This window comes from Corella eumyota, chromosome 6, assembly GCF_963082875.1.
Source record: "Corella eumyota chromosome 6, kaCorEumy4.1, whole genome shotgun sequence".
Classification (NCBI taxonomy): Eukaryota; Metazoa; Chordata; class Ascidiacea; order Phlebobranchia; family Corellidae; genus Corella; species Corella eumyota.
This window is the reverse complement of record NC_137495.1, coordinates 11,624,243-11,647,994: the sequence shown is the minus strand read 5'-3', so window position 1 is coordinate 11,647,994 and position 23,752 is coordinate 11,624,243. Positions and strand designations below refer to the sequence as shown.

The following is a 23,752-nucleotide window of genomic DNA, read 5'->3' as shown; positions in this document are numbered from 1 at the left end:
GTGGATATGCACTTCGAAACGTTATGGAAGAACCAACTTTTTGTAAGATTTTTTTGTATATTACGTCTCAAGTTTTTAAGCTTAGAATAAAACTATTTCTATAAATTTTAGTACTTAACTTTTAGGTTATGCAAAGGATGTTCTGGATACGGCAATATGCATTTTAAAATCTTGGTCACGTCAAGAAACACGCCACCCCAATGCATATTATGATGTTCTAGAACCAGTGTGTTCAAACTTTAAAAGGCCAGACTTAGCTGTAGCTCTATCCAAACACTTAAACAGATTTCAGTCTTCTAGATAAAAAATGTTTAATAAGAAAACCAACCCTATACCCCATAGATATATATATATTTAGTGATTATTTTTACTCAGATGTTGTTGTTGCAATAACATAAAAAGGGTATATGTATATAATGCTAAACCATCATCATTGTTTAAAAGTAAAACAAAAAAAGGTTCTTATCGTTAGGGTAGTGGTGGAAGAGTTTGTACAAATTCTTTATAGTTATCGCTAGGAAATGTTGATCTAACAATGCTGACTGCACAGGATGGTAGAGGAACTCTGATATTTTTACCTAAATACCCCCAACCCACTCGCACAAGTTGTCGGTAGGCCACATGCCTATACTTCCTGTCATTAGTAAAAACAAAAGATGAAAAATTTCTTTCAATGAATTTAATTTAAAAACTTACTTGTGAAGAGATCCCTCAATTGCATTAGCACCATAATTTTGTCTAAAACCAAAATAAGCTGTTTCCAAAACCCATGGGTTAAGGCAAACACCTTCAAAGCCTGGGTGAGCAGTTATGCAACCATGCACTGCTGTCTTACAGTCCAGTTTACTAATTTCCCTACAGCATACTGATTGGGAAACTGAACTCATAGAAACACAGTTGCCACATGTGCACCTTTTTTACATCAAAATTATTTTTAGATAAATAAAAAAACAAAAAAAGACAGCCCAGCTCCACCGTTTGACAGTAAGGCTATTTGATACCAAATATTCTTCAACAATTTTCTTATAAAGCTGTGTAGTAGAAACTACTTTTATGTTTTCTTTATTTCAACTGATCTAAGTATTCTAAAAAATTCACAGATATTATAAACATCTTACCAGTTTGTATTTAAAAGCCTGCCTTCACATAAACTTGATTTAAAATCCTTAAACGCTAGTGTACTAACTATTTCGGATTTATTTAACCTTCCCAACTCGGCCTCAGAATACTCTGGTTCAAACATATATCCGATAAAAGTTCAATTCTCCAAAAAAGATTTATTAGTAGAAACTGAATCAGACTCGCTTTCTTCTTGGCAAAACATAGTAACGCTGACAAAACGAAAAAAAAATATGCACGCGCGCACAAATCAAAAATTTTTTTTCCCAAAATGACCACGTTAGGCCACTTCCGACGTCACAACGTAAATTCACAACGGTTCGTGAGATTTTAATAGTATTTATTTTTAAACGACTGTAACTTTGCAAAACCGAATTGAAATTCAGTTATTTTTTAAAAATAAATTGCAAAAAAATATAAACTTTTGCCGTAAATGCAAAAATATACTTTTACTTACGTTGATGATTTCTTAGGTATGCTAAACTTTTTCGTTGCGGGCCTGTATTACTAATTTGGAAACCTTTAGCATTTTATGCTCATTCATTTTCTGATATTCAAAAAAGGTACTCGACATTTGACCAGGAGCCTCGTTGTTGTATGCATTGTGCCTCGTTGTATGCAGTACGAAGTATTTCAGGCTCTTCATTTTTTAAGGAGTTAAATCAACACAAAATCTAATTGCTGAAAATTTCGTATGACCCAAAATAAAAAAGTATATTAAAGAAATGGTTAACACTTGTCTGAAATGTGCTACCTGTAAAATTATTCGGCACACTACTGCACCATTTGAAAAATAATTTTATTTTGCATTGGGTTAGTCGTTTCGGTTCACCTGTTATTCATAAGCAAATTGTGGTCTTCCCTTACAAACATTCTAGGACGAAAAATTTAAGAACCACATATTTTCATGCCTGCAGCAATGGGTTAGCGGAAGGGCAACATCGCGTACTTCGGTCTTGTCTCCGGACCAAGGATTCTCCCCAGAATTGGTTAAAAATCTTGGACTAGTTTTGCTGGGTATGCGATCAACAATTCAAACCGACGCGCTCCATGGCGAACGAAAGTTTACAAATTAGGAATTATTGAAACAAATTGTAACATATTGGGATTTCCAATCTGATTGGCTCGAAGCGCGGCGATTCGAATTTGCGATTTATTTTTCGTATCGTGTGTCTGCCGGTCTAAGTTTTCGGTTTGCGCTTTCAGTCTAACTTTTTGTTTGCAAAGGTAGTTGCTCTTAGTTTTTAGAAAGTTTTTTTGGCAGAAAGTTTGCTTTTTTACCAGTAAGGCTTTTGTTTGAATGCCTAGCTCTGTTTTGTACGGCAAGTTTAACGTTTGTAACGTTCGTTTGTTAGCCATCTGTCGGCCGGGCAAAACAAGAAGGCTTTTCAGATAGAACAGCATGTAAGTTTATTGTAATCCTGTAACCGGGCATATGCGAGTGCGAATTTAACAAACCGGCTGGGTACCTAAACTTTAAAAAGTACAACTTTTGCGTTTCTTAGCTTAAATTAACACCGGTTGACTGGTATTAAGGTTTAACATCGCCTATTTTGTATTGCAGTGGTCTATTTTTTGTGGGTACATGCAGACATGTCCAGTCAGCCCGTTCGGTATAATCTTTAAGTGTAGTTGTTAAAACGTTAAAACCGACAGTTCAAAGCAAAATTAAAAGTTTTTTTCTGTTTGTTTTTTTTGACTTACACAATCTTACTGACCAGTCAGTTGGAAATTTATAACTTACGAATTGACTGGCAACAGTAAATTTGGCGTGTGGGAGAATATGTTAAACAATTTTAAGTTTTATATGTTTTTTTAAGTTTATTTTTGGGTGAAAGTATGAATTTTTGATGATTTGTACATAGATTGTAGCAAAGAAAATGTGTAAACCAGCAGCTGCACTTTCAAGTAATTAGGCAAGCCAGAAAAGCGCTAAGGCAATTAAGTCTAGTAATTATGTAATTAAGCCAATAATTACCAACTCCTGCTAAAATATTTTAACTATTATTGCTTTGGGTAGGCTACTAAAAGTCCACTTAACTAATTTCATATTCTTTTTTTGTCAACAGAAATTATCAAATACATTATTATTATTATAACTATTATCTTTTTATCAATTGACTCCCATTATTTAAAAATGCCAAAAGTTGGTCTTACCAGTTTTCAATGGATTATTCAACTCGGCAAATATGCTGAGGGAACCTATTTGATACACTTATTAAGTGCACATGTGGTTATCACACAAAGGTAATTAAATAATACACAACATAGTAAAATTATATAAACAATTGTTGTATGGCCTGTAAAAATAAGAATAATTTTGTATTACAGCACAAGTACAGTTGGAGAGTACATCAACAACGACAGTTGAAGAAAGTGTTGAAACCCCCTTTACGTCCGTAGTAGAACCACCTGTGGCAGTAAATCAATTGAAATTACTTTCCAAAAACGTCATTGAAATAAATGCCGAGTAGTAATATAAAGTTGTCGCAAGGTTTAAAAAATCTAAAGCCTATTCATTCAACTAAATTTAGTTATCCTATATGTAAGTCACTGGTATGTAAGTTAACAATAATTTAAATGCAATAGGAAATAACTGCCACTACACACAGAAGAAATGGTGACAACAGCACCAGAAACAACAGTTTCTCCTGGAACATCAAGTACACAGGTATGTTTTAAGCCTTGTTAGATTTATTTGAAGTAGCCATGTTTAAATTTTTCCCTTTTTATTGTAAATTGTGATTTTTAATATAAAGAACACCTAATATGAGAAAAATTTGTACAGCTTTTGAAGCAGCCCACTGACTACAGTCAAAGGCTTCTGAAACCGTGGCAAGAACAGTTTGCGAAGTGGGGTGCAACTCAAGATGCCCAGTGGATTGGAAGAGACAACACTTTCTTCAAACCCGACAATTTGGAATTATCCACCTGCAGGACCACAGCCAAAGGACACAGCAAAGCCCAATCCACAGAAATACTTTTTACGAAGGTTTTTTCTGTGGATGCCCTATGTTATGTGGAGTTTGGTGTTGAAATGCAGTGGATGTAGCACCACTCAAAAGTTGAGCTTGAAAGGTTTGTACAAAACTGTCCGGCTTATACTGGACATCAAGGACTATTACTACCTTGCAACAGAATATCTCTTCTGCAAAAACTGCAAGGGTACGTACAGGTCCTGTAACCCCTACATTTTAGAACAGCTTCCCCAAGAAATTCGTTGTTTATTTCCTGCAGTGCTTACTTACAGGTAATTAATTGTGTTACACCTCAACGTGTGTTTTTTTAATTTTAACTTGGCTACTAAAATTTTTCATATTTCAGGTATGGATGTGACAAAACCATGGTTGCAATGATGAGAGCAAGAACGCTCAGAGGAACCGCTCAGCATGAAAGTAACACCTTCTTCTAGTTGGTTTTTGTGCGCACATGTTCAGAATCTTTATGACCACTTGGACATATTGAAGGCCAGTGCCACATCAGTGTATGGAAATATATTAAAAATCGACTCAACGAAAAAGGTGGTTAAAAGGTTGCAGGGCAAATATGCATGTATGTTTTAAAAATTTCTTTTTTGTCTATTATGTTGGCCTGGGTCTGCAACAGTATTTTTTATAATTAAGTTTCTTTTATGTATAATAACCAAATGCAAAGACAGTATGCCCTGTTTTCTAACTCTGTCAATTATTTGTAACCAATCCAGGCACAGCAAGCTGGGCAACCAGTGTTGGAAACGAACTTGGAGAGATCGTGATATCTGTGCTCACTACTTCAGAGAGTAAATCATCCCTCCAGGAGATGGCTTGATGCAATACTTTGCAATGGCTTCTATTTGAATAAGGTTAATGCAAGCTGAATAGGAAATTTATTTAATCTAGTAGTAATATTAATACTGATAAATAATAAAAGCTGCAATATTGTCATTACCTAAAACCATCAAACCAACTACCTAAATCAAATCCAAAAATCAACTTTTATTATTAACTTTTTTGTTAATACTTAAAAAATTTGCAATATGTCGGTCACGGATGCTTCCTTGAAGAAGTTTATGACTGTCATCGAGGGAAAGTTGGACAAGGTGACCAAGCGTCAAAATGCCTTGGAAAGGGGTTCGAGTTCCTCGCCTACACGTGAGGTGGGCCGTAAGAAGGAGCTCAAAGACCTGGGAAACTCCATCTAAGAAATTCGTGACATGGTCACCAGCTTTAAAGACGATCTAGAAGCGTCCAACAAGCGTCAGATGGAGTTAGATCAAAAGGTAGACGATCTAGAACAATACGGCCGAAGCAATTGCCTTATCATCCACGGATGTAAAGGTATTCCAACAACAGATGCTTCGCCATTCCCTTTCCAGGAATATGTATTACACCTTTTGAACACTCACGTTCATCCTGGGTATTCCATCACCCATTGGGATATTGACACTGCCCTGTTTTACCATCAAAACGAAGGGACAGTAAACCGATTATTGTGAAGTTTGTTCGGCGAGATGTCCGTGATGATGTGTTCTGGCACAAGAAGAGGATGCAGGGCACCGGTATGGCGATCACCGAGTCACTGACGAAGCGCCGGCTGCACCTTGTTCACCAGGCAAAGATCAAGCTTGGAGCCAAATCTGTTTGGACAGTCAAGGGCAGAGTGATGGCATTCTGCAACGGAAAGCGCCACACAGTAGGTAAGGTAGAGGATATTATTACGATTTTTAACTCAGCTAAGTAAATGGTTAGCATATAGTTCATTATTTTAAGTTGTGTAGCTCTATAGGATAATAATGGCACATGAAATTATCAAGTGCAATATTTGTCTTAAAACTGTTAAAAATAGACAACCAGCAATTTTTTGTGATGCTAAAAATCACTGGATCCATTTTAAATGTCTAAAACTAAACAAATCGGAAATGAATTACTTCAAAATGAACCTCAAAGTAAGGCCTGGTGTTGCCCACACTGTTATAATTCTGCCCTACCCTTTTCAAATTGTAACCCTTATGAATTAACTCAGCAATCTAACCCAAACCCCCCTACCCCAACTCTTTGTCCATCCACCCTTAATCAGACATTTCAAACTTTAAACTATAATAACTTAGACCTTTTAGACCAAAACGATAACATGGAAACCAATTTTATTAATGACCAATATATGTTTGCCCATGATATACATGAGATAAATACCACCACAAACAACAGTTTTGTCACTATGTGTGTTAATATTAGATCAATTTCAAACCCAACCCACTTCACCAAACTCCAAGGTCTAATTAACTCCATGGAATTAAAACCTGACATAATAGCAATTAATGAAACTTGGCTTTACCCAAATCAAATTGGACAACATATAAATTTACCTGGCTATACATTCAGCGCCAACAGCAGATCTTCTTCTAGAGGAGGTGGTGTTGCAATTTATATTAAAGACAATAAGACATGAACTAACAATAATGAAAGAAAAGGAGTTTGAGTCCCTGTTTGTTGATATTTTATTAATAACACCCAAATTATAACAACTGGAACAATTTACAGATCACCCAGTTTAAATAAAAACAACCATAAATCATTTCTTGATCAATTAAAATTTGTTTTGGACACACTTGCAAAACAAAAACACACATGCTATATTATGGGCGATATGAACTATCCTTATTAGAGACCTTAAATTTGGACATTAATAACTTTGTTGACACTATGTTTTTAAACTCCTTTTTCCCGGGTCGACTGAAAATGAGGGAATGGAAATTGAAGGAACGGAAAATGAAGGAACGGAAAATGAAGGAACCGGAAATTGAAGGAAAGTGAAAAAAAGAGTAGCGGAATCCTAAAAAAATAAAACGCGGAAATACCGTTGACTGTTTATTTAGGTTTACTGTTATTTATTTGAGAACTGATAAGCGATAATGAGTTAATTTTTATTACCCCAGCATACCCTAACCCTCTTCTATAAAATACCCGTTTATTTCTAAAATAATATCGACTTAAATACAAATAAATGGTCAACGGTATTTCCGCGTTTTTTTTTTAGAATTCCGCCTCTCCTTTTTTCACTTTCCTTCATTTTCCGTTCCTTCATTTTCCGGTTCCTTCATTTTCCGTTCCTTCATTTTCCGGTTCCTTCATTTTCCGTTCCTTCAATTTCCGTTCCTTCATTTTCCATTCCCTCAAATTCCGCGTCCCCTTTTTCCCTCTTATAAACAAACCAACCAGAATAACTGATTTAACCCAAACTGTCTTAGATCATATTTGGACCAACAACCATAAATCCCTAATTAGAAGTGCTATTATTGTTGATGGCATTTCAGATCACTTTCCAGTAGTTCAATGTACAAACATAACTAGAACCCAAAACCCAACTATTAATACTGAAACCTACAGATGCTATAATGCAACAAATCTGGCTAAATTTAATACTAACCTTGATAACCTAAAAACAGACTAAATATACTCATTTGAAGACCCAAATGAAGCCTATAAATATTTTATAACATCCTATAAAAAAACTTTTGACCAAAATTTTCCTTTAAAAATCTAAAAAAAATTAAAACAAGACAACCCCTGGTTTTCTAATAATCTAAAAGAATTTAACAAAACAACTGGCATATAAAAAATGGCTTCGAAAACAAAACTCTAAAAATAAACTGGATTATAACCTCCAAAAAATAAATATGAAAAATCAATAAAATCTGCCAAATTTGGGTATTACAAAGGTCTTTTTAATAAATTTAGGTTTAATATGAAAAAACTTGGACTACTATTAACTTTCTTATTGGTAAATTTAAAAGAAAAAAACATCAAGTCAAATTTAATATCAACAACAGTCCAACCTCAGACAACAAGATAATATCCAATCATTTTAATACTTACTTCACATCAATAGCAGAAAAACTGGTTAAATCTATACCCCCACCAACCTGACCTTTAATTCCTTCCTCAAAAAACCTATATTGAAATCAATTTATATTAAACCCACCTGTCCAACAGAGATTGAACTTATTTTGGCATCAATGAAACCCAAAACTAGTTATGGATTGGATGAGATACCATCAAAAATTGTTAAGTCAACCCCTCAAAAAATTATAGAAATACTAAGTCATATTTTCAACCTTTCGATTGCAACTGGCATATCAATAAATGAATTTAAAACTGCCAAAGTAATTCCTATTTACAAAAACGGTGACCTCAAAGAAACCAAAAACTATAGACCCATTAGCCTTCTACCTTGTTTTTCAAAAATACTAGAAAGAATAATGCATAAAAGGTTATCATTCTTTCTTGAACAAAATAATTTTTTTTTAAACAACAATTTGGATTTCGAAAACTTCATTCAACTAACTTAGCTGCAGCCCTGTTAATAAGTAAAATTACTGATGCTTTTGAACAAAAAAAAGCAGCACTTGGAATATTTTTGGACTTTTCGAAGGCTTTTGACACTATAGATCATACAATATTACTGCACAAACTACAATACTATTGAATAAGAGGAATTGCCCAAAACTGGTTTAAACATTATTTGACAAATAGATCTCAAGTCGTCGAATTTAATGGCCAGTTATCAACCAATAAAAATAGAATTACTTATGGTGTACCCCAAGGCTCAATACTGGGACCTTTACTTTTTCTTCCCAACACCCTGCTAAAATCTTCCCCTGTAATGTTTGCAGATGACACCACCCTTCTTTTAACCGATAAAAACCCTGAGAACTTAATTTTAAATGGTAATAATGAACTACCCAATTTACAGCACTGGCTCTCTGCAAATAAACTATCCCTCAATATTGGAAAAACCAAATATATAATTTTTAAACCAAGTAACAACCAATCCATCAAACAACTTAAAAATCTGACAATAAGTAAAACAGTCATTGAAAAAGTTCATGAAATTAAATTTCTTGGACTTACCATCAGCCAAAATCTCTCTTGGAAATCACATATGGCAAACATACTTAAAAAAATTCGACAAAACCTTGGAGTTATTCGAAGAATTCGGCCAAATCTAAACCAAAATGCAATAATCTCCTTATACCATACTCTAATTTTAAGTCATATCCGTTATTGTATCCCCATATGGAAACATGGTAGTTTGAAAATTCAATCCCAAATTTAACATGTTTGCAAAAAATACCTTACTATGATTTCTTATTCTTATAATACCAATCAGGATAAAACTTCTTTGCCCACGCATTTACTATCTCTTGAAGATCTTTTTACCCTTGAAACTAGTTCTATAGTTTTTCAATACCTAAAAAACTCCCTCCCATCTTGTTTTGATAATTTCTTCTCTAACCCAAGCAACATTCACTCCCAAAATACCCGATACAAATCTAAACTGTCAACCCCATATTTTAGCAAAACCTTGACACAACAAACAATTAAGTACATTTGTGTTAAAATCTGGAATAAATTACCTGATAAAATTATTAAGCTAAACTGTTCAAACAAAACCTTCAATAAAAAACTCTAAAACCATCTATTGTCCGAAATTATTCACCCTAACCTTAAATAATAACTCACACACAGATATACTTATTTATCCATGCTAACCACCATTTTTCTTACTATATATTCACTGTTAGATTTGTTTGTGATGTTTTTATTCTTTCAACAACAAAAATCACATTATTTTATTTTTTATTGTATTTATTTTGTACTTAAAATATTCACTTTTAAACAAGGCAGTCCATTTATTTAAACAGGTCATGCCTATGTCACCGTAAATTTCACTGTAAGTGTGCTGTGCAATAGTTTGTTGTTCCGAAAGGCAGTCCATGCTGATAACAGGTCATGCCAAACTTGTGAAACAGTTTTATTTCCTAATTTATTTTTTACTAACCTTTTCACTAAATTTGTAATAGCCTTATTCCTTGACTGCACCTAAGTACTCACAATAATTTTTTTTTTTTTTTATGAATTTTTTATATATTTTTTTCTGTTACACTGTGTGCCACAATTCCAAAACTCCTCTGCTTAATTACCCTTTAAAATATTGCCAAACCCAGTGTCAAAACACCAAAGCAGCATCGTTTTTAATAATTTACCAGTAAATTATCCTTATAAATACATTAACTAAGAACTTATTACTGCCTAGAATTTTTTTGTTTTTTTAGACTGGGCTCTCAGACCATATACTTCAAAAAGTAACACCAACCTTACCATATTCCTTCAACCACCCTGAACAAATAATTTGGACCATACAAAGCTACTTATTCTTTCAGCTACTCTAACACTTAGCGTCACAAACTTAACTTAATTATGCAATCTCTCTTTAAACTATCAATGTAATATATTTTAATTTATCAAGTTTCCTCTTTCTTTTCTATTATTAACTAGTTTTAAAACATTTATATTCACTTACTCTATATACGTGAACCCCCACTAGTTGGTGGGTTCTTTAATATTTTTGTGCGTTGTATGTGATATACGTTGTGAAAGGCCATTCTGGGACGTTCTTTCTTTAGGGTAGGTTTATTTCGGTTAGTCCATTTATCACATGCAATTTATCGTGACCAGTTCGTGCTTTCTTACTAGAGCCATACTGGGTTATATTAAATGTAATTATTATTTTCTTTAAGTTATTTTTTACACTGTAACTACCATCGACAGTGATTGCTCTACTACTATAAATCAAATGTGTCGTAACTTTCTTTTTTTTTGTACAATTTTATTTTGTTATTTCGTCACTCCTTTGTTATAGTTTTACTTTTTTTGGTGTATATTCTGTAGAATGTATTTTATTTATGGCATTTATTAATAATATAATCTATACTGGGTTTGGTGACCATGCCATAAAATAATTAAAATCTTCATGTAAACATTAATACTTTTGGCATGTTTTAAATCATTAAATTGATTTTGTCATTTTTTCCCGTCGCATTGTTGTAATATTAATTGTATATCGTATTTATTATTTACTTTTATCAATGCACGAAAAACCAAAATAAAAAAAAAATAAAAAAATGGCAGGAGAACCAGCCCCTCAGCTACTTTATACTGATCGGGACTGCTGCAATGCAAAGGGTCCATCAAAATATCAGGAGCTATTTTCTGGCTGGACAAATTTGCTTGTTCGATTAGATATAAGGCATTTTATGAGACGGTTTGCTGTTGGCTGCACAACAGAATCTCATCCCCTGTATGGCCCATTTATGTCCACACTTTCGACGTGTATTTTTGAATGGGATGCAAGTGATTTGGCTTTGTTGCGGCAGGCCAAAAAAATGAAATTATTTCCAAAACGGCTGTGCTCATGCCAACAGATTTTGCCGTCTCTAAAGCTATCACTAAACATGAATTAGCCAAACATTGTCGTCGTAAAACTAGGGGAACTTCCATTACTATTTCTAAACTTGAAGCTTTAATTGATTCTTTTATTTCAGCCAAAGATTCACTAGGAGTTCCATTTCCGTGATGAGATCTCTGAGATTTGGGCTGAACAAAAGAAACATGTCAACTGCATCCAAGACCCACCCGGAATGCCACTTTATTGTGTGACCGGCCAACTTGAAAAGGGGGGAATTCAACTTCCCGTATTCCGGTGTAGGCGAGGTTCGACCTTCTTGGAAAGTTTTCATCTTTATCTTAATCGATTTATTCCCAGTATGCGAATCTTTTTTTGTCCTTTTAAATTATATTGTGGCTTTTCAATATTTTTAGCAAATATAGCAAATTTCTATTAAGAATTGTTAACACCAATTAAATAACACATTTTATTTCTAAACCAATATCTACGTAGCTCTTTTTTTAAAATAATTTGTTTTAATTTTTATAAAGGTACCTCTGCCAGCGGTGCTCATTTTTAAGCGTACCTGCTGGAAGGAATAACTAGATGGAATCGTGATAGAAAAGAGGCTGGCTTGGATGTAAGTCCACAATTCTTGCGCTCCTATAATACTGCATTAAAGGATGCGGCCAACAAGTTATCAACGTTATTTTTGATAAGTCGGTACTTCCAACTTACCAAGCACCTGGCATTTATACCGGTGAAAAAATTGGCGTCGAGTATTTGTTGGCCCAGTCCAATGTGGTCTCGCCATGGGCAAAACTGTTTTCCGACATTGATGAGGGGATAGGGTTGGATGCAGAGTTGTCAATGCCCGAGGTATTGATGGGGGAGCAGGAGATGGATTTCGAGCTGGTCGCTTTACCTGGTGGTATAGATCGCGAATATGAGGTAACTTTTTGATTTTGGTTTTAATGTCTTTTTAAAAGTTTGGTACATTATCATGGCAGAAACTTATAATTTTTACTGGGGTATTCTTTTTAAAATTCACCCAATCATTGGCTACGTAACTAATTGGTATTATTTACCCAAAGCTTCTTCGAAATCCGGCGTATGATTCTGCTGGCTTCCCTGATTGGGACGAAGTGGACAGACTGGCTGAAGTTTTGGTTAACTTCGACAGTTTGGCAATCTCTTCGTCAGCCATTGACGAAATCAATAGGCTATTAAGCCTTGATGATTTTGACAAGAGGCCAATCAGGTTTTCGGCCCAACAAAAGCGAGCCATAGGAAGATTTCTTCAGACTAAGGCAACACGGAAGACTCGTGTAGAAACTGTAGCTGCGGCTAGGTTAGTATGCAAGAGTGATTAGTTTATCAGAGATACTGCTCTTACATAAAATTAATATATGTCTAATCAAATCGTTTTTTATTAGATGCTTTCTTATTGGTGGCAAACCTGCCTTTTCTTCTTCACATAGTCGTTTGATGGAAGCGGTTTTGATTCGGCTGTGTAACAGGCATCTGGCACCGCAGAAGGCAACAGCGACTGTTCTATATTCTTCAAAACGGAAAGTTGTTGTTAAAAAATATAACACACTTCGTTCAAGTTTTTTTGACAGCACCTTGTCGGAAAGAACTGGACTGCAGCTGTTGTCTATTAATGCCACCACATTGATCAAATGGTAAATATATTGTACCCAAATAGAGCATGATATATAGCATAAAAACTAAAATATTATTCAGCTGGATTTTAATTTGGGTGCTTGATTTTTGAGTTAAAATTTCTATTAAATACAGAACGTATCTTCAAAACAAAATTAGCAAAAAAAATGATTTTTTAGGTACAAAGGCAGGATGCGAGCAGGGACGCAAAAACTTCTCATGCAAGGCATATCTGTTCCGGATTTGGAAATCACTGCTGCCCAAGCAACACCGGGCTACTTGCGCCAACCATCCGCTCCACTGGAACATGGACATCAGGACATTGACATGCCCCTGGTCCCAGACACAGTTGGGAGGCACGCAGGAATAGGAAACGAGTGGAATTCGAATCAGAACCCTGCCTGCCATCAATTACTGTTATTCAATTATTGCTTAAGTTTTTGACATTGATAATACAACAATCTTACATCCAACTGTAAATTTTTTATGACAGCATCCAAGTTGTCAAGAACAACAAGTTATCGACATTGAATGGAACAAGAGGAGGATGCCATTGCTGCCTCTTTAGGATTGCCACCGCCTGTGCATCCTAAACCTCTCCGCCAACCCTACACTTGTAAAAAGTGCGGGCAGCCAGTATCAAAAGAAAGCGGCCATTCACATTTTTACTTTTAAATTATTTTTAATTAGGTAGGCTGTATTTGAAAAATTCTAACAAATTAAGGTTATGTTGTTAATTTTGGAAATTTTCAGGCCAGAAAGGGCCAATATTGGCTAATAAACACTTACAAGAAACAGACAGAGCAACTGAGTGTTACTAAAGCAAAGTTTACTTGTTAGAACAATAAGTTTTGCTTAAAACTTAATATATCCGACAATTTTGTTGGGTATAAAAATAGTTCTAATCACTAAACGTCACATGGGTTAAGACACATAAAGTACATAATACATCAATAAACTAAATATTCTGGTTAACATCTTTCATGTATTTTTTTTTAATTGAGAATTCCAAACAATTTTTAATATAACGTACAATTTACATAAGTACTTGTACCACTGGTTTAGTTTGTGCTTCACACTTGTAAAAATATAACTAAAATAATTGTTATAGTATAACTAAGTATATATCGTACGCTAATTTGACGATATATTAGTTAACAACAATGCAATGATTTTATTTTAAACAAAATTAAAACTGTGTTAACGTTAAACTTTGCTTTAATAACACTTAGTTGACCTGTCTTTTTCTTGCAAGAGTTTGTAAGCGTTTTTGACTGGTAAATTTTTAAAATTATCAGCATAGCCATAATTTGTTAAAATTTTTTAAATACGGCCTACCCAATTAAAAATACTTTAAAAGTACCAACTGTCTTATATAATATGGCTAAATATTGCTTTTCATGCTAAGTTTGTTTTTTGCAAAATAATTTATAAAAAAGTACAACAAACGGCTCTTAGAGGGCAAAATAAGGTTATTTTCCTATGTCTGCCAGCAAATGACTTACGACGATGACGTCGTTCGTCACGTGACTCGCGAGCGTTGGGATTTTCCCTATTTAACTTTAAATTACAATATCTCAAAAACTACTTGACCAATTTTTTTTAAATAATCGTTTCTTCGTGCAAGTTGGAAAAATTACAACATAATTAAAAAAAATTCTGGGACTGAACCATCTCTTTAAATATATTCAACTATTTTTAACAATAAGCAAGCAAAAATTTTCAATAAAAAAAAAATTCACACTATTTGCGCCAAATTTTTTTTCTGGACAAGAAGCAAAATATGACAAATTTACAACTAGTTATGTTTTTATTTAAAGTGTTTAAATATTTACAGAAAAATTAGTGATCCACTGGGGCAAGGGTGACTATGACAAGTCATGTATGGAGCTAAAAATCATGCACAAATTCAGAGCAAACATCAATTGCATTCCTTAACTCACCTAGCTCTATGTCTCAATTTTATTGTCTAATCGAAATCAACAAATAACTTCAATCTTTATTTGAAAATTGATAAATTCAATTGATTTAGCCTATTTACAACAAATATCAAGTTTTTGTCATCATAGTGCGTTGCAAAACACTTCATCTATATCAGTTTAACGCTGAGTATAGTATATGGGTAGTTCCATCGTGACCGACGCTCATTTTTAGGCGCGTTATTTATAAACTAAATTGTGTTGGTACAACTAAAATTGCATTTTTAAAAACCTATTACCAAAGTTTGGAATACAATAGTCATAATAACAACTATTTAGTACGCTGTAAGTGTTTTTTCGTGACCGACGCTCTTTTTTTAGACATGTTGTTTTAATAAATTTACGTAAATAAGTTGTTTAAAATAACAACTAATTTAATAAAAAAATAATAATAGGTTCATTAAAAAACAATGTTTTATTTCAAGAATTACCAAAGCCAAATAAAAATAATTTTATTAGGTCTGTTACTCGTGACCAAAAATAAAAACAATTTGCAGGACAGAAAACAAGTAAAATTAAATCGTATTCAACGACCTAAAAAAATTACAGCGTGGTCAACCAAGTAACGTACAACGGTACGTCAAAACGCGGGGAAATTACAAAATTTTCAAAAACAAAAAATATCGCAATTTATCGTGCAAGTAGGCAGAGCAAAGAAACATAGGTTTCAAAACATATAGTGGCCAGGTGAATTAATCGGTGTTGGAAGATCTATTTTTTTACAATATCTGCAAATGTGTATTCCAACACGCCCGTGTGGTCTGGCCACTTCCAACCTCGACCAACGCGCGTCATGCAGCTGATGACGTAGCGACCCCCAACAATATTTTTAATCTTGCCCGGGTACTCATTTGCACCAAACAAAATTAAAACATAGTATCCTATAGTACACTCTGACACCGATGTGGTTACTTCTTCTGCTTCCTCAACTTCTCCAACATACTTATCTGAACTAAGAAGAAGGGACACAGCGTTTCCATTTACAACTTGAAAAAAATGTTTTCGCTGAATCCCCTTTTCTTTTTCTGCTTTATTAAAAATATTTTCAACTTGCAGAGCCTTATTTACGTTATTAATTAATATCTTGTTGAGTGATGTTCTCAACCAAGATATTCGAGGTGCGGCAAAACCGCTTGCCACACAGCTCTCTTACAAGCGCCACCAATGCCATCAACTGGACCCTTGCCATGGGACGTCGCAAACAAATTCCAGTTGATGCAAAATCCAAAATGCCGTTGCAGGCATGGCAATGCGGCCTTTATAAAACGGTTTTTGAATTGTGACGCGGGCCCGTCAGACCAGATATTAACAAGTTTAAAATTGGGAGGCACCGCCTCCAAAGCCTTGACCAAATAGGCCACCACGGCATCCTTTGAGTGCGCAAGGCAATCAGACACCAGTATTCGACTGTAAAGCTGTCCACTATAGTGAACAACAACACCTGGTGCTGATGCCAATGCGCACTCTGAATTTCATCTTGTTACACAAGTAAAATTCTCTGCGAAATCCACTTGAATTAAAGCGTTTTCCTCAATTAATTGGTCTTTACTAATCCTGTACTCTTTCGCCTGCTCTCGTTTAACGAACACATGTTGCATAAAATTTGGGAGCATTTCAACAGTGTACTCCACCAAATCGCCAACGGTGCCCTCTTCCCCAATTTTTTTGATTTTATCTCCGACATAAGCCCATTGCAGCCACCTTGTTTCTATATGAAGAGACGATTCCTCTACAGAAATCAATCCTAAAATTGTTTTTCCATTTTTGCAATTCTCGCATTTTCCCTCCCAGCAGTCGCGAAGTTCGATTTTACATACCAAGATGCTGGGAAAACTTGATGTGTACTTCGGGATTGAGATTATATTTTTATTTAGGGCGTCCAAAGCCAAAATTACATTTACGTGGTAGCTAAAAATAAAGTAAGTTTCGTTTTTAAGTATTCAATTTTAAACTAAAATAAATTTCGTTAATTTTTTGAAACCCTCGTACCGACAAAGACACACGTTGTGTGGTAATTGCGTTCTTAGTTTGGTATGCTTTGGGCGCAAGGACGCAAACTTGCTTTTTCCAATTTTTATATCGGGATATCTTTCTTTAAAATAAATGAAAGTCTCCCTTACGGTAGTTGTTAAATGCCGTGCCTAAATAAAAAATTAAATTTAAATTTTTATGATTTGGTAAACTTTTATTTTAAAAACAAATTAACCTGAATTTTTAACTTTTCGCCATCCTGGCGAAGTATAACATAGTCTTTTCGCCCTGGTACCTGCCTTGTTGACACATCGTCGCTAGTGTAAAAGTTTTCCACGATTTTTTGGGTTTCCTCAGAAATCCCTGCAGAAGATTCCTTTTTTCCTTCATTTAGCTCAAGTTGTGGCGATATTTGGGACAATACGTCCGAAATAACTTGTTTTTTCTTCCTTGGAGAATGGGGAAGAGCCTTAAACAGGAAAATCTCCCTTGGTCTCTTCATTAGTTTCTTGATTTTTTTTAATTCCTTTCGCTTCCACCTTCTTGCTTTTGCTTTAAAACATCTCGCCTCTTTCGCCAACTTCTGTTGGCAAGGAGACAAAGCTGCCTCCTTCTCTCGTTTTTTTTCCTTCTTAGCCTTGCCCTTTCTTTTAATTTCTTTATAATCTCCACTTTCCCTCTTCTTTTTAAATAACTTCTTCGCCTCCCGGCATTCGTTAACGGCATTTTAAAGTTTAAAAAACGAACCAAAAATTGTAATTAAAATAGAAACGAATGAGATAATTTAATTTCGCGCGCTTTTGATCTACCGCAGCCTTCCGGCTAAAATAATTTAAAAAATTGACATTTTTAAAATAGAAAGATTTAAATATCTAAATTATTTCACGCTTTAAATACTTACGTAACTCTTTTTCGACACAATACTTGTATTAACTATATACTTTATGCAGTTTGTTTAAACTGGAAATGGTTAATAATTTGGTGTTAACAACTTATTTTGTAACTTTTTTAGTCAAATTAGAATTTTACAGCCAATGTTTGTAACGTCATAACGCACTTACTTGCGCTCATTTAAAACTACTACTTTTTGTGACCGACGCTCTAACTGTGATACATTGTAATGGATTAAAAACGTTTTTTAGAAAGTAACGTAGAATATAATATTTATAACCATTTTAAAGGTTAGTCTAAAAAAACGAGTAAAAGTGTAAGAGTAAAATTAATGCTGTTTTTTGTGTAATTTTTTCGCTCTACCTAAAAACGTATTTTTTGTACTTTTTAGGTAGTATAAAAAGTAAAATAAGGTTTTTAATTAAACTTAAGCCTATAAGCCGCCATAAAATTATAATAAAAACTCATTTGTGGAATTTTTATATTATTTGTCCAGTTTTGGTGAAACTACCTACCCATATGATAAATGATGGGCGACGAACAAAATTAAAAACATATTGTTATGTCTGTGTGTATCGAAGTCATTGATAGACAAGAGTCAAAACATTACAAGATAAGAAAACAAGACTAAGCTAAAAAACAAGTTGCGTTACCATGCATGATATGGCTTTACAGTTAATACAGCCGACATCTTTTGCAAGAAATATATGATTAATTTAAATTTACTAATGAAGAAGGTGTCTGACAACTATAGGCATGTGTTAACGAAGTTTAAATTTTTGTGAAAATGTTCTTTTTGAAACATTCAAGTTTTCTAAAAGAGATACCAAAGGTGGTAAACCTTTTGACAGATAAGTGAGTGACATAAAAGGGCTTATGAATGGTTGTGAGTTTGGAGATCAAGCTTAGGAAGACAGGCGTCTTTGTATAAGAATAATGTGTGGCATTAACGATAATTGTTTAAGAGAATATAAACTGATTCCACAAGATTTAATTAAAATGGGCTAAGCAAATATATATATATATATATATGCAATGACCGAAAAAAACAGCCTCTGTCCTACAAGTTTAAGATATAACGATAAGAATTCAAAGACGAAGCGTCCATGTTAAACAACTTTTTATTCTTGTAAAAACCAACAACTAACAGTCCTTTATTTAATAAATTTGCTACAGTTCGCTTTATACAATGTTAACTTTTTCTTTGAAACTGTAATCTTATTTACGTAACTATGAATGTATAATGTATTAACTAAACTAAAACATATATACACTGGCGTCGATCCTGGGGGTAGAGATACCTCAATTTTTAATTTTATTAAGTGCTGAATATATGTGGCACTCTTAGAATATTTGCAAAATTTTGCATTTTTGGCGTAAAAATTTATATGTATATACGCGATCTAAAAAATTTCACGATAATAAATACTTGTTTTTTTGCAACGCCTGTAATGCGTTACAGCTGATTAAATCATTTAAGTGTAAAAAATAACGTTAAAGAGGTGTTTCTATAAATTTGTTAGTTCTGTTAATAATTTTGAAGTGAAATGTGCATGTATATTATTTTTTTATGTACCGTATATCAATAAATAATTGGTTTATCTTTTCTGTATTACTACAACTTTCTGCTTTAAATTTTTTAGTAAACTCACTAATCACATATCCTTTTACTAGATGACGTATTTTATGACAAGAGGTAGTTTAAAGGTCACAAAGCTTTTTGTTAATGGTGCAATAGGCAAAAAATTATATTTGTTAATATAAACTGGGTTCATGCTGCCGTCCCCACCAAAGCGGATACGTAAAAACGATGAAGTTCATCAGGACTCTGTACACCGAAACGTCTATTTTTTTGAGGCGATTGTTGCCAAAAACGACAACGGTTTTGGGAGTTTGCTCCGTCCCTTCTGCCCAACTCGCTCGCTATTGCGACTGCAATTCATTTACATTGGCCTGAAAAATTATGAAAGATTTTTTTGACCAAATTTACAAAGACAATACTCAATTAAGTAAAATCGATCAACTATATACTTCCTCCCCATATCTTTTTTATATTTGTCTTCTGCAGCGTATTCTTTTAACCATTGATCCAATACACAAAACAGTACAAACATTTGCATGACCTGTAACAAAACTATTTACTAATAAGCCAATATTAAGAAAAAATTTAAAATAGAACTCAAAATGGGGTTTCTTTCTGCTGTTCGGAATCGACCTTTTATAAACCGCTCGAAACCATACAGCATGGAAATTTCCATAAAAATGTTGTTCATCTGAAAATCGGTTTAATAATACTTGCTTTAAAAAAGTGAACAACCCAACCACGTTAATACAAAACTTTGCCCTAGGCTATACCTGCTGTACCACACTTGCCACAAATGCATCCATGACCTAAGAAGTAATTATACTAAATTAAATAATGTTTAGTTAACGCATTACCTACCTGATATATAAGAGATCATAATTGTAAAACTGTTCGACCTAGCCTTGAGTGTGTTCAAATTTACTTAATTATTACCACTACCAAATCGTTTATCGTAAGATACTAAGTAAAATCAAGAATGTATTATAAGCTTTCATTTTTTGGATTTACTTTTTACGTTTTTATATTTGAAATTTTTTCATTAATACAAAGGGTTGCTAGAAGCTTCGGCCAGAAGGTTCGACCTGCAAAAAACGACGTAAAGCCGCATTTGATGTCAACGTAACACCGTATTTTATCGAAATTTAAAATAAGTTTCATGAAAAGTATAATATATAAAAAAATTTAATTGGTTGTTACGATAAATATATGTGTCAGTTTTTAGAATATTTTTTTTTTTTTTAATTTTTGTCTCAAAAATGTATTTTTAAAACGGATTAAAGACGGGCGCTTATGGGTTAAAGTTTGCGTTAGGTTTTTAGCTCGGAACTTATTTAACCGACATTTAAAAGTTAAAAAATGATGTTAATGGCGAGCAATTCTACGAACAAAACATATGCATTTTGTAAAGAAAAACTTTATTTTTAAAATAAAAAAGGCACACGTAAACATAACAAATACGGAAAAAAAGAATTTAAATTCGAGCAAATATCTAAAAGTTGGCTCGCAGATCTTTTTTGTATATTTAAATATGTTGTCATTCTGTTTTTTATATTTTTTTCGCCGACGTCTTTTTAGTTTTTTCTCAAAAACTAAGTGCACCTGAAAAACAAAAAGCAAAAAATGTTAGAAAAGTCGGTAACAAAATTCTCAGGGTAGTAACATAAAATTATCTTTAATTATAACTAACATAATTCATTTATTACTGATATGACTATTTACCTGTTGTGTTACAAAGTCCACCTCGCACATATACTTTGTATACGCTCCACGATAAAGGGGTCCACACTCGGTTATCGATCCACTGTGTCCGGAAGTATCTAAGGAATTTTTTTGTTGCTCCTGTACCGCCTTTTTTTCCAGATTTTTAAAAAAACCGGGAATGTGGCTTTTTGGCATGTAGCAAAGAGCCATTGCCCTTTTAAAAATTTTATGACTTCCGTTGTCTTTTTTATAAATGGACGTGAACCCGCCTAAAATGTAAGTTTTTCAAACGTTATAAAAAATGTAATGGTAATAGAATAAGTTATTAAACTAACGTCAAACTTATTTACAAATTTAAACTATAAAAAAATAATTAAAAATAAACAATATTAACGTATTTTAAATCTAAAATATTTGTAAAACTTACTATCTGATATATTTCTATAAACACCTTGGCAGAAATTGAAAGAACATCCACGGCGTTAAACTGTTGGCATAATTTCAGCGAAGGCCTTCCATTGTGCCAGCTCAAAATCCATAGTTGCAGACTTACACAACGGAGGGAATTGCAACTTATCGATGAGAGCACCAAGTACTTTTACGTGATCAGACATTTGTCGCCTTGACATCAAAACGAACGCTAGTTTATAACGCTACGTTGTCTTTTGAGAAACATAATAATTACTAAAGATTATATTACTGACAGTGAGATGATAATAATGTCTTAATAGTATATTGCTTAATATAAGTTAAATAGTATCTGAAGTAAGTATATATGAAATAACTTTTTTTACATGTTTTATTACATTAATATAAAATTAAAATAATATATGTTACCTGTTTCATGTTACCCTCTTTCCGCACAAGGCATGGATTGAAAAAAGTTGGACAAATGACTTTCTTACGACTTTAAAAGTCGAATCCAAATACCAATGTTTTGCCTTTTGTAAAAAATTTAGCTGCACCTCCGTGGCAAAAATGATGTGCCTATACCCGCCTTCGTTTATGTCGTGCACAAAAAAGTCCTCCGGAATCTGATCGTCCAGTAGCGGCGAATCAATGGAACTTGGGTCTTTAGGTCGTCGGTCACCCCTGTACGAATTGGTTGTCCTTGACAATGAACTTAAGGCTGGAAGTGCCGGACAAAGTCTTCCAGGGACAACAAGTTCCTGCATTGTAGCCTGGACAATGGCCCCAGCTAAGGCGTAAGGGTCCTCGTGCCCTCGGCGCTTAGCCGTAGCTTGTACAACACTGGCTACGTTTGATCCTAAAATTAGCAAGTGTTATATGGGTTTACTTAATAACTACATTTTTTGACGACTAATCCATTAGATTTACAAATATTTTAATTTAAATGAGTCAGTTACGGTTCTTACCTGGTGAAAAAGGGTAATTATGCTCACGGGTCGAGGCAGCAAATCGTGATTTTTTTGCAAAACAGTTGCACAGTATCTTTTCATTCTGAACAGAACAACGCCATAATGTCGACGTATTAGATTGGCTCTTTATCGTGAAAGAGTACCTAAAAGTTTAATAGTTATTTATTTATTAGTAAGATCAACCGGCAGCGTGGTGTAGTGGTAAGAACACTTGCTACACCACACATGAGGTCGTGGGTTCAATCCCCACTGATCTCATGCTGTAGCGCCCTTGAGTAAGCCGCTGTAAACGGTATAAACTCCTGCTGAGCCAGCACTTAATCAGCAGCATAAATACCGGGCAATTATAGTCTCTATAATATCCCAAACTGCCACAGGCAACTCGAGACTGATGGTACTCTATGTTTAAGTCGCGCATTCGACTTTCCCACATCGAGGATAAAGATATATACAAAAAAAAAGATATAAAATAGATATGTTGACTTACTAAAGCAGATAAAAAAGATTAAGCTCAAGTTATTCTCCACTATGATCCAAAAACTATTTTTAAATACGAGCAAAAAATAATAAAAGGTCTTACCTATTTTGTCAGAAACCATAGGCTTTCTTTGCAATGAAACGCCTTCAATAACCTGGTATGTTGCCTCTAAGTCAGAAGATACTTTTTCTGGATAGAGATCTGTTAAAGATGATTCGCTCGTTTGGTTTGGTGTGTCGTCACTTCCATTCAAAATATGTGCTATTGGAAGAATGGCACTTATTTTTTTGTTCTTGGTTTATTGATTGACCTTCAAGAACTTAAATTTACCTTTTAACTTGGTTACATTTAAGCCAAACACAATTATCTTATTAAGTGAGTGTATGCTTAATTTTAATGCTTGCTGCTTGTTGTGCAAAGGTAAGTTACAGTCAAATTTGCAAATCGTAACGCTGGTAGTCCACTTATAATTGGATATTTATTTCTTTACAATGAATAAGTTTTAAGATTAAAAGTTAAATTTTTTTTACCAAATAAATTTAGTTATGTGTTATATCGGTTCACTTCTAAATAAACCTAACTTTATTTTTTAACCTGACGTTATGCCAACACTGTTAGAAAAAGTACATACAAAATGACTGGAGTCTAGAGTACGTACAAATATATTACACGCAAAAGACATGTAAAATGTTTTACCTACGTGGTGGTAAACTTTAGTTTGGAACAGTTTACTTTTACGTGTACCATGTAAAATTTCACGTAATTTTTAATTTTATAA

General features: G+C 33.8%; 1 protein-coding gene across 1 annotated transcript; it reads right to left on the bottom strand.

Moving 5' to 3' along the window:
* Nucleotides 1-468: 468 nt before the first annotated feature.
* LOC145755852 (uncharacterized) lies at nt 469-1,250 on the bottom strand. Its single transcript, XM_082572089.1, has 3 exons — nt 1,119-1,250; nt 697-912; nt 469-634 (listed from the first exon to the last, which is right to left on the bottom strand). The coding sequence occupies exons 1-3, from the start codon at nt 1,241-1,243 to the stop codon at nt 469-471; spliced, it is 507 nt and encodes a 168-aa protein (XP_082428215.1). The 5' UTR covers nt 1,244-1,250.
* Nucleotides 1,251-23,752: the final 22,502 nt, after the last annotated feature.

Coding starts and splice junctions, on each gene's coding strand:
- LOC145755852 (XM_082572089.1), bottom strand. CDS start 1,243: ATGTTTGAACCAGAGTATTCTGAGGCCGAGTTGGGAAGGTTAAATAAA. Junction 913..1,118: donor AGGCTTTTAAATACAAACTG/GTAAGATGTTTA, acceptor GATGTAAAAAAG/GTGCACATGTGGCAACTGTG. Junction 635..696: donor ATTGAGGGATCTCTTCACAA/GTAAGTTTTTAA, acceptor TACTAATGACAG/GAAGTATAGGCATGTGGCCT.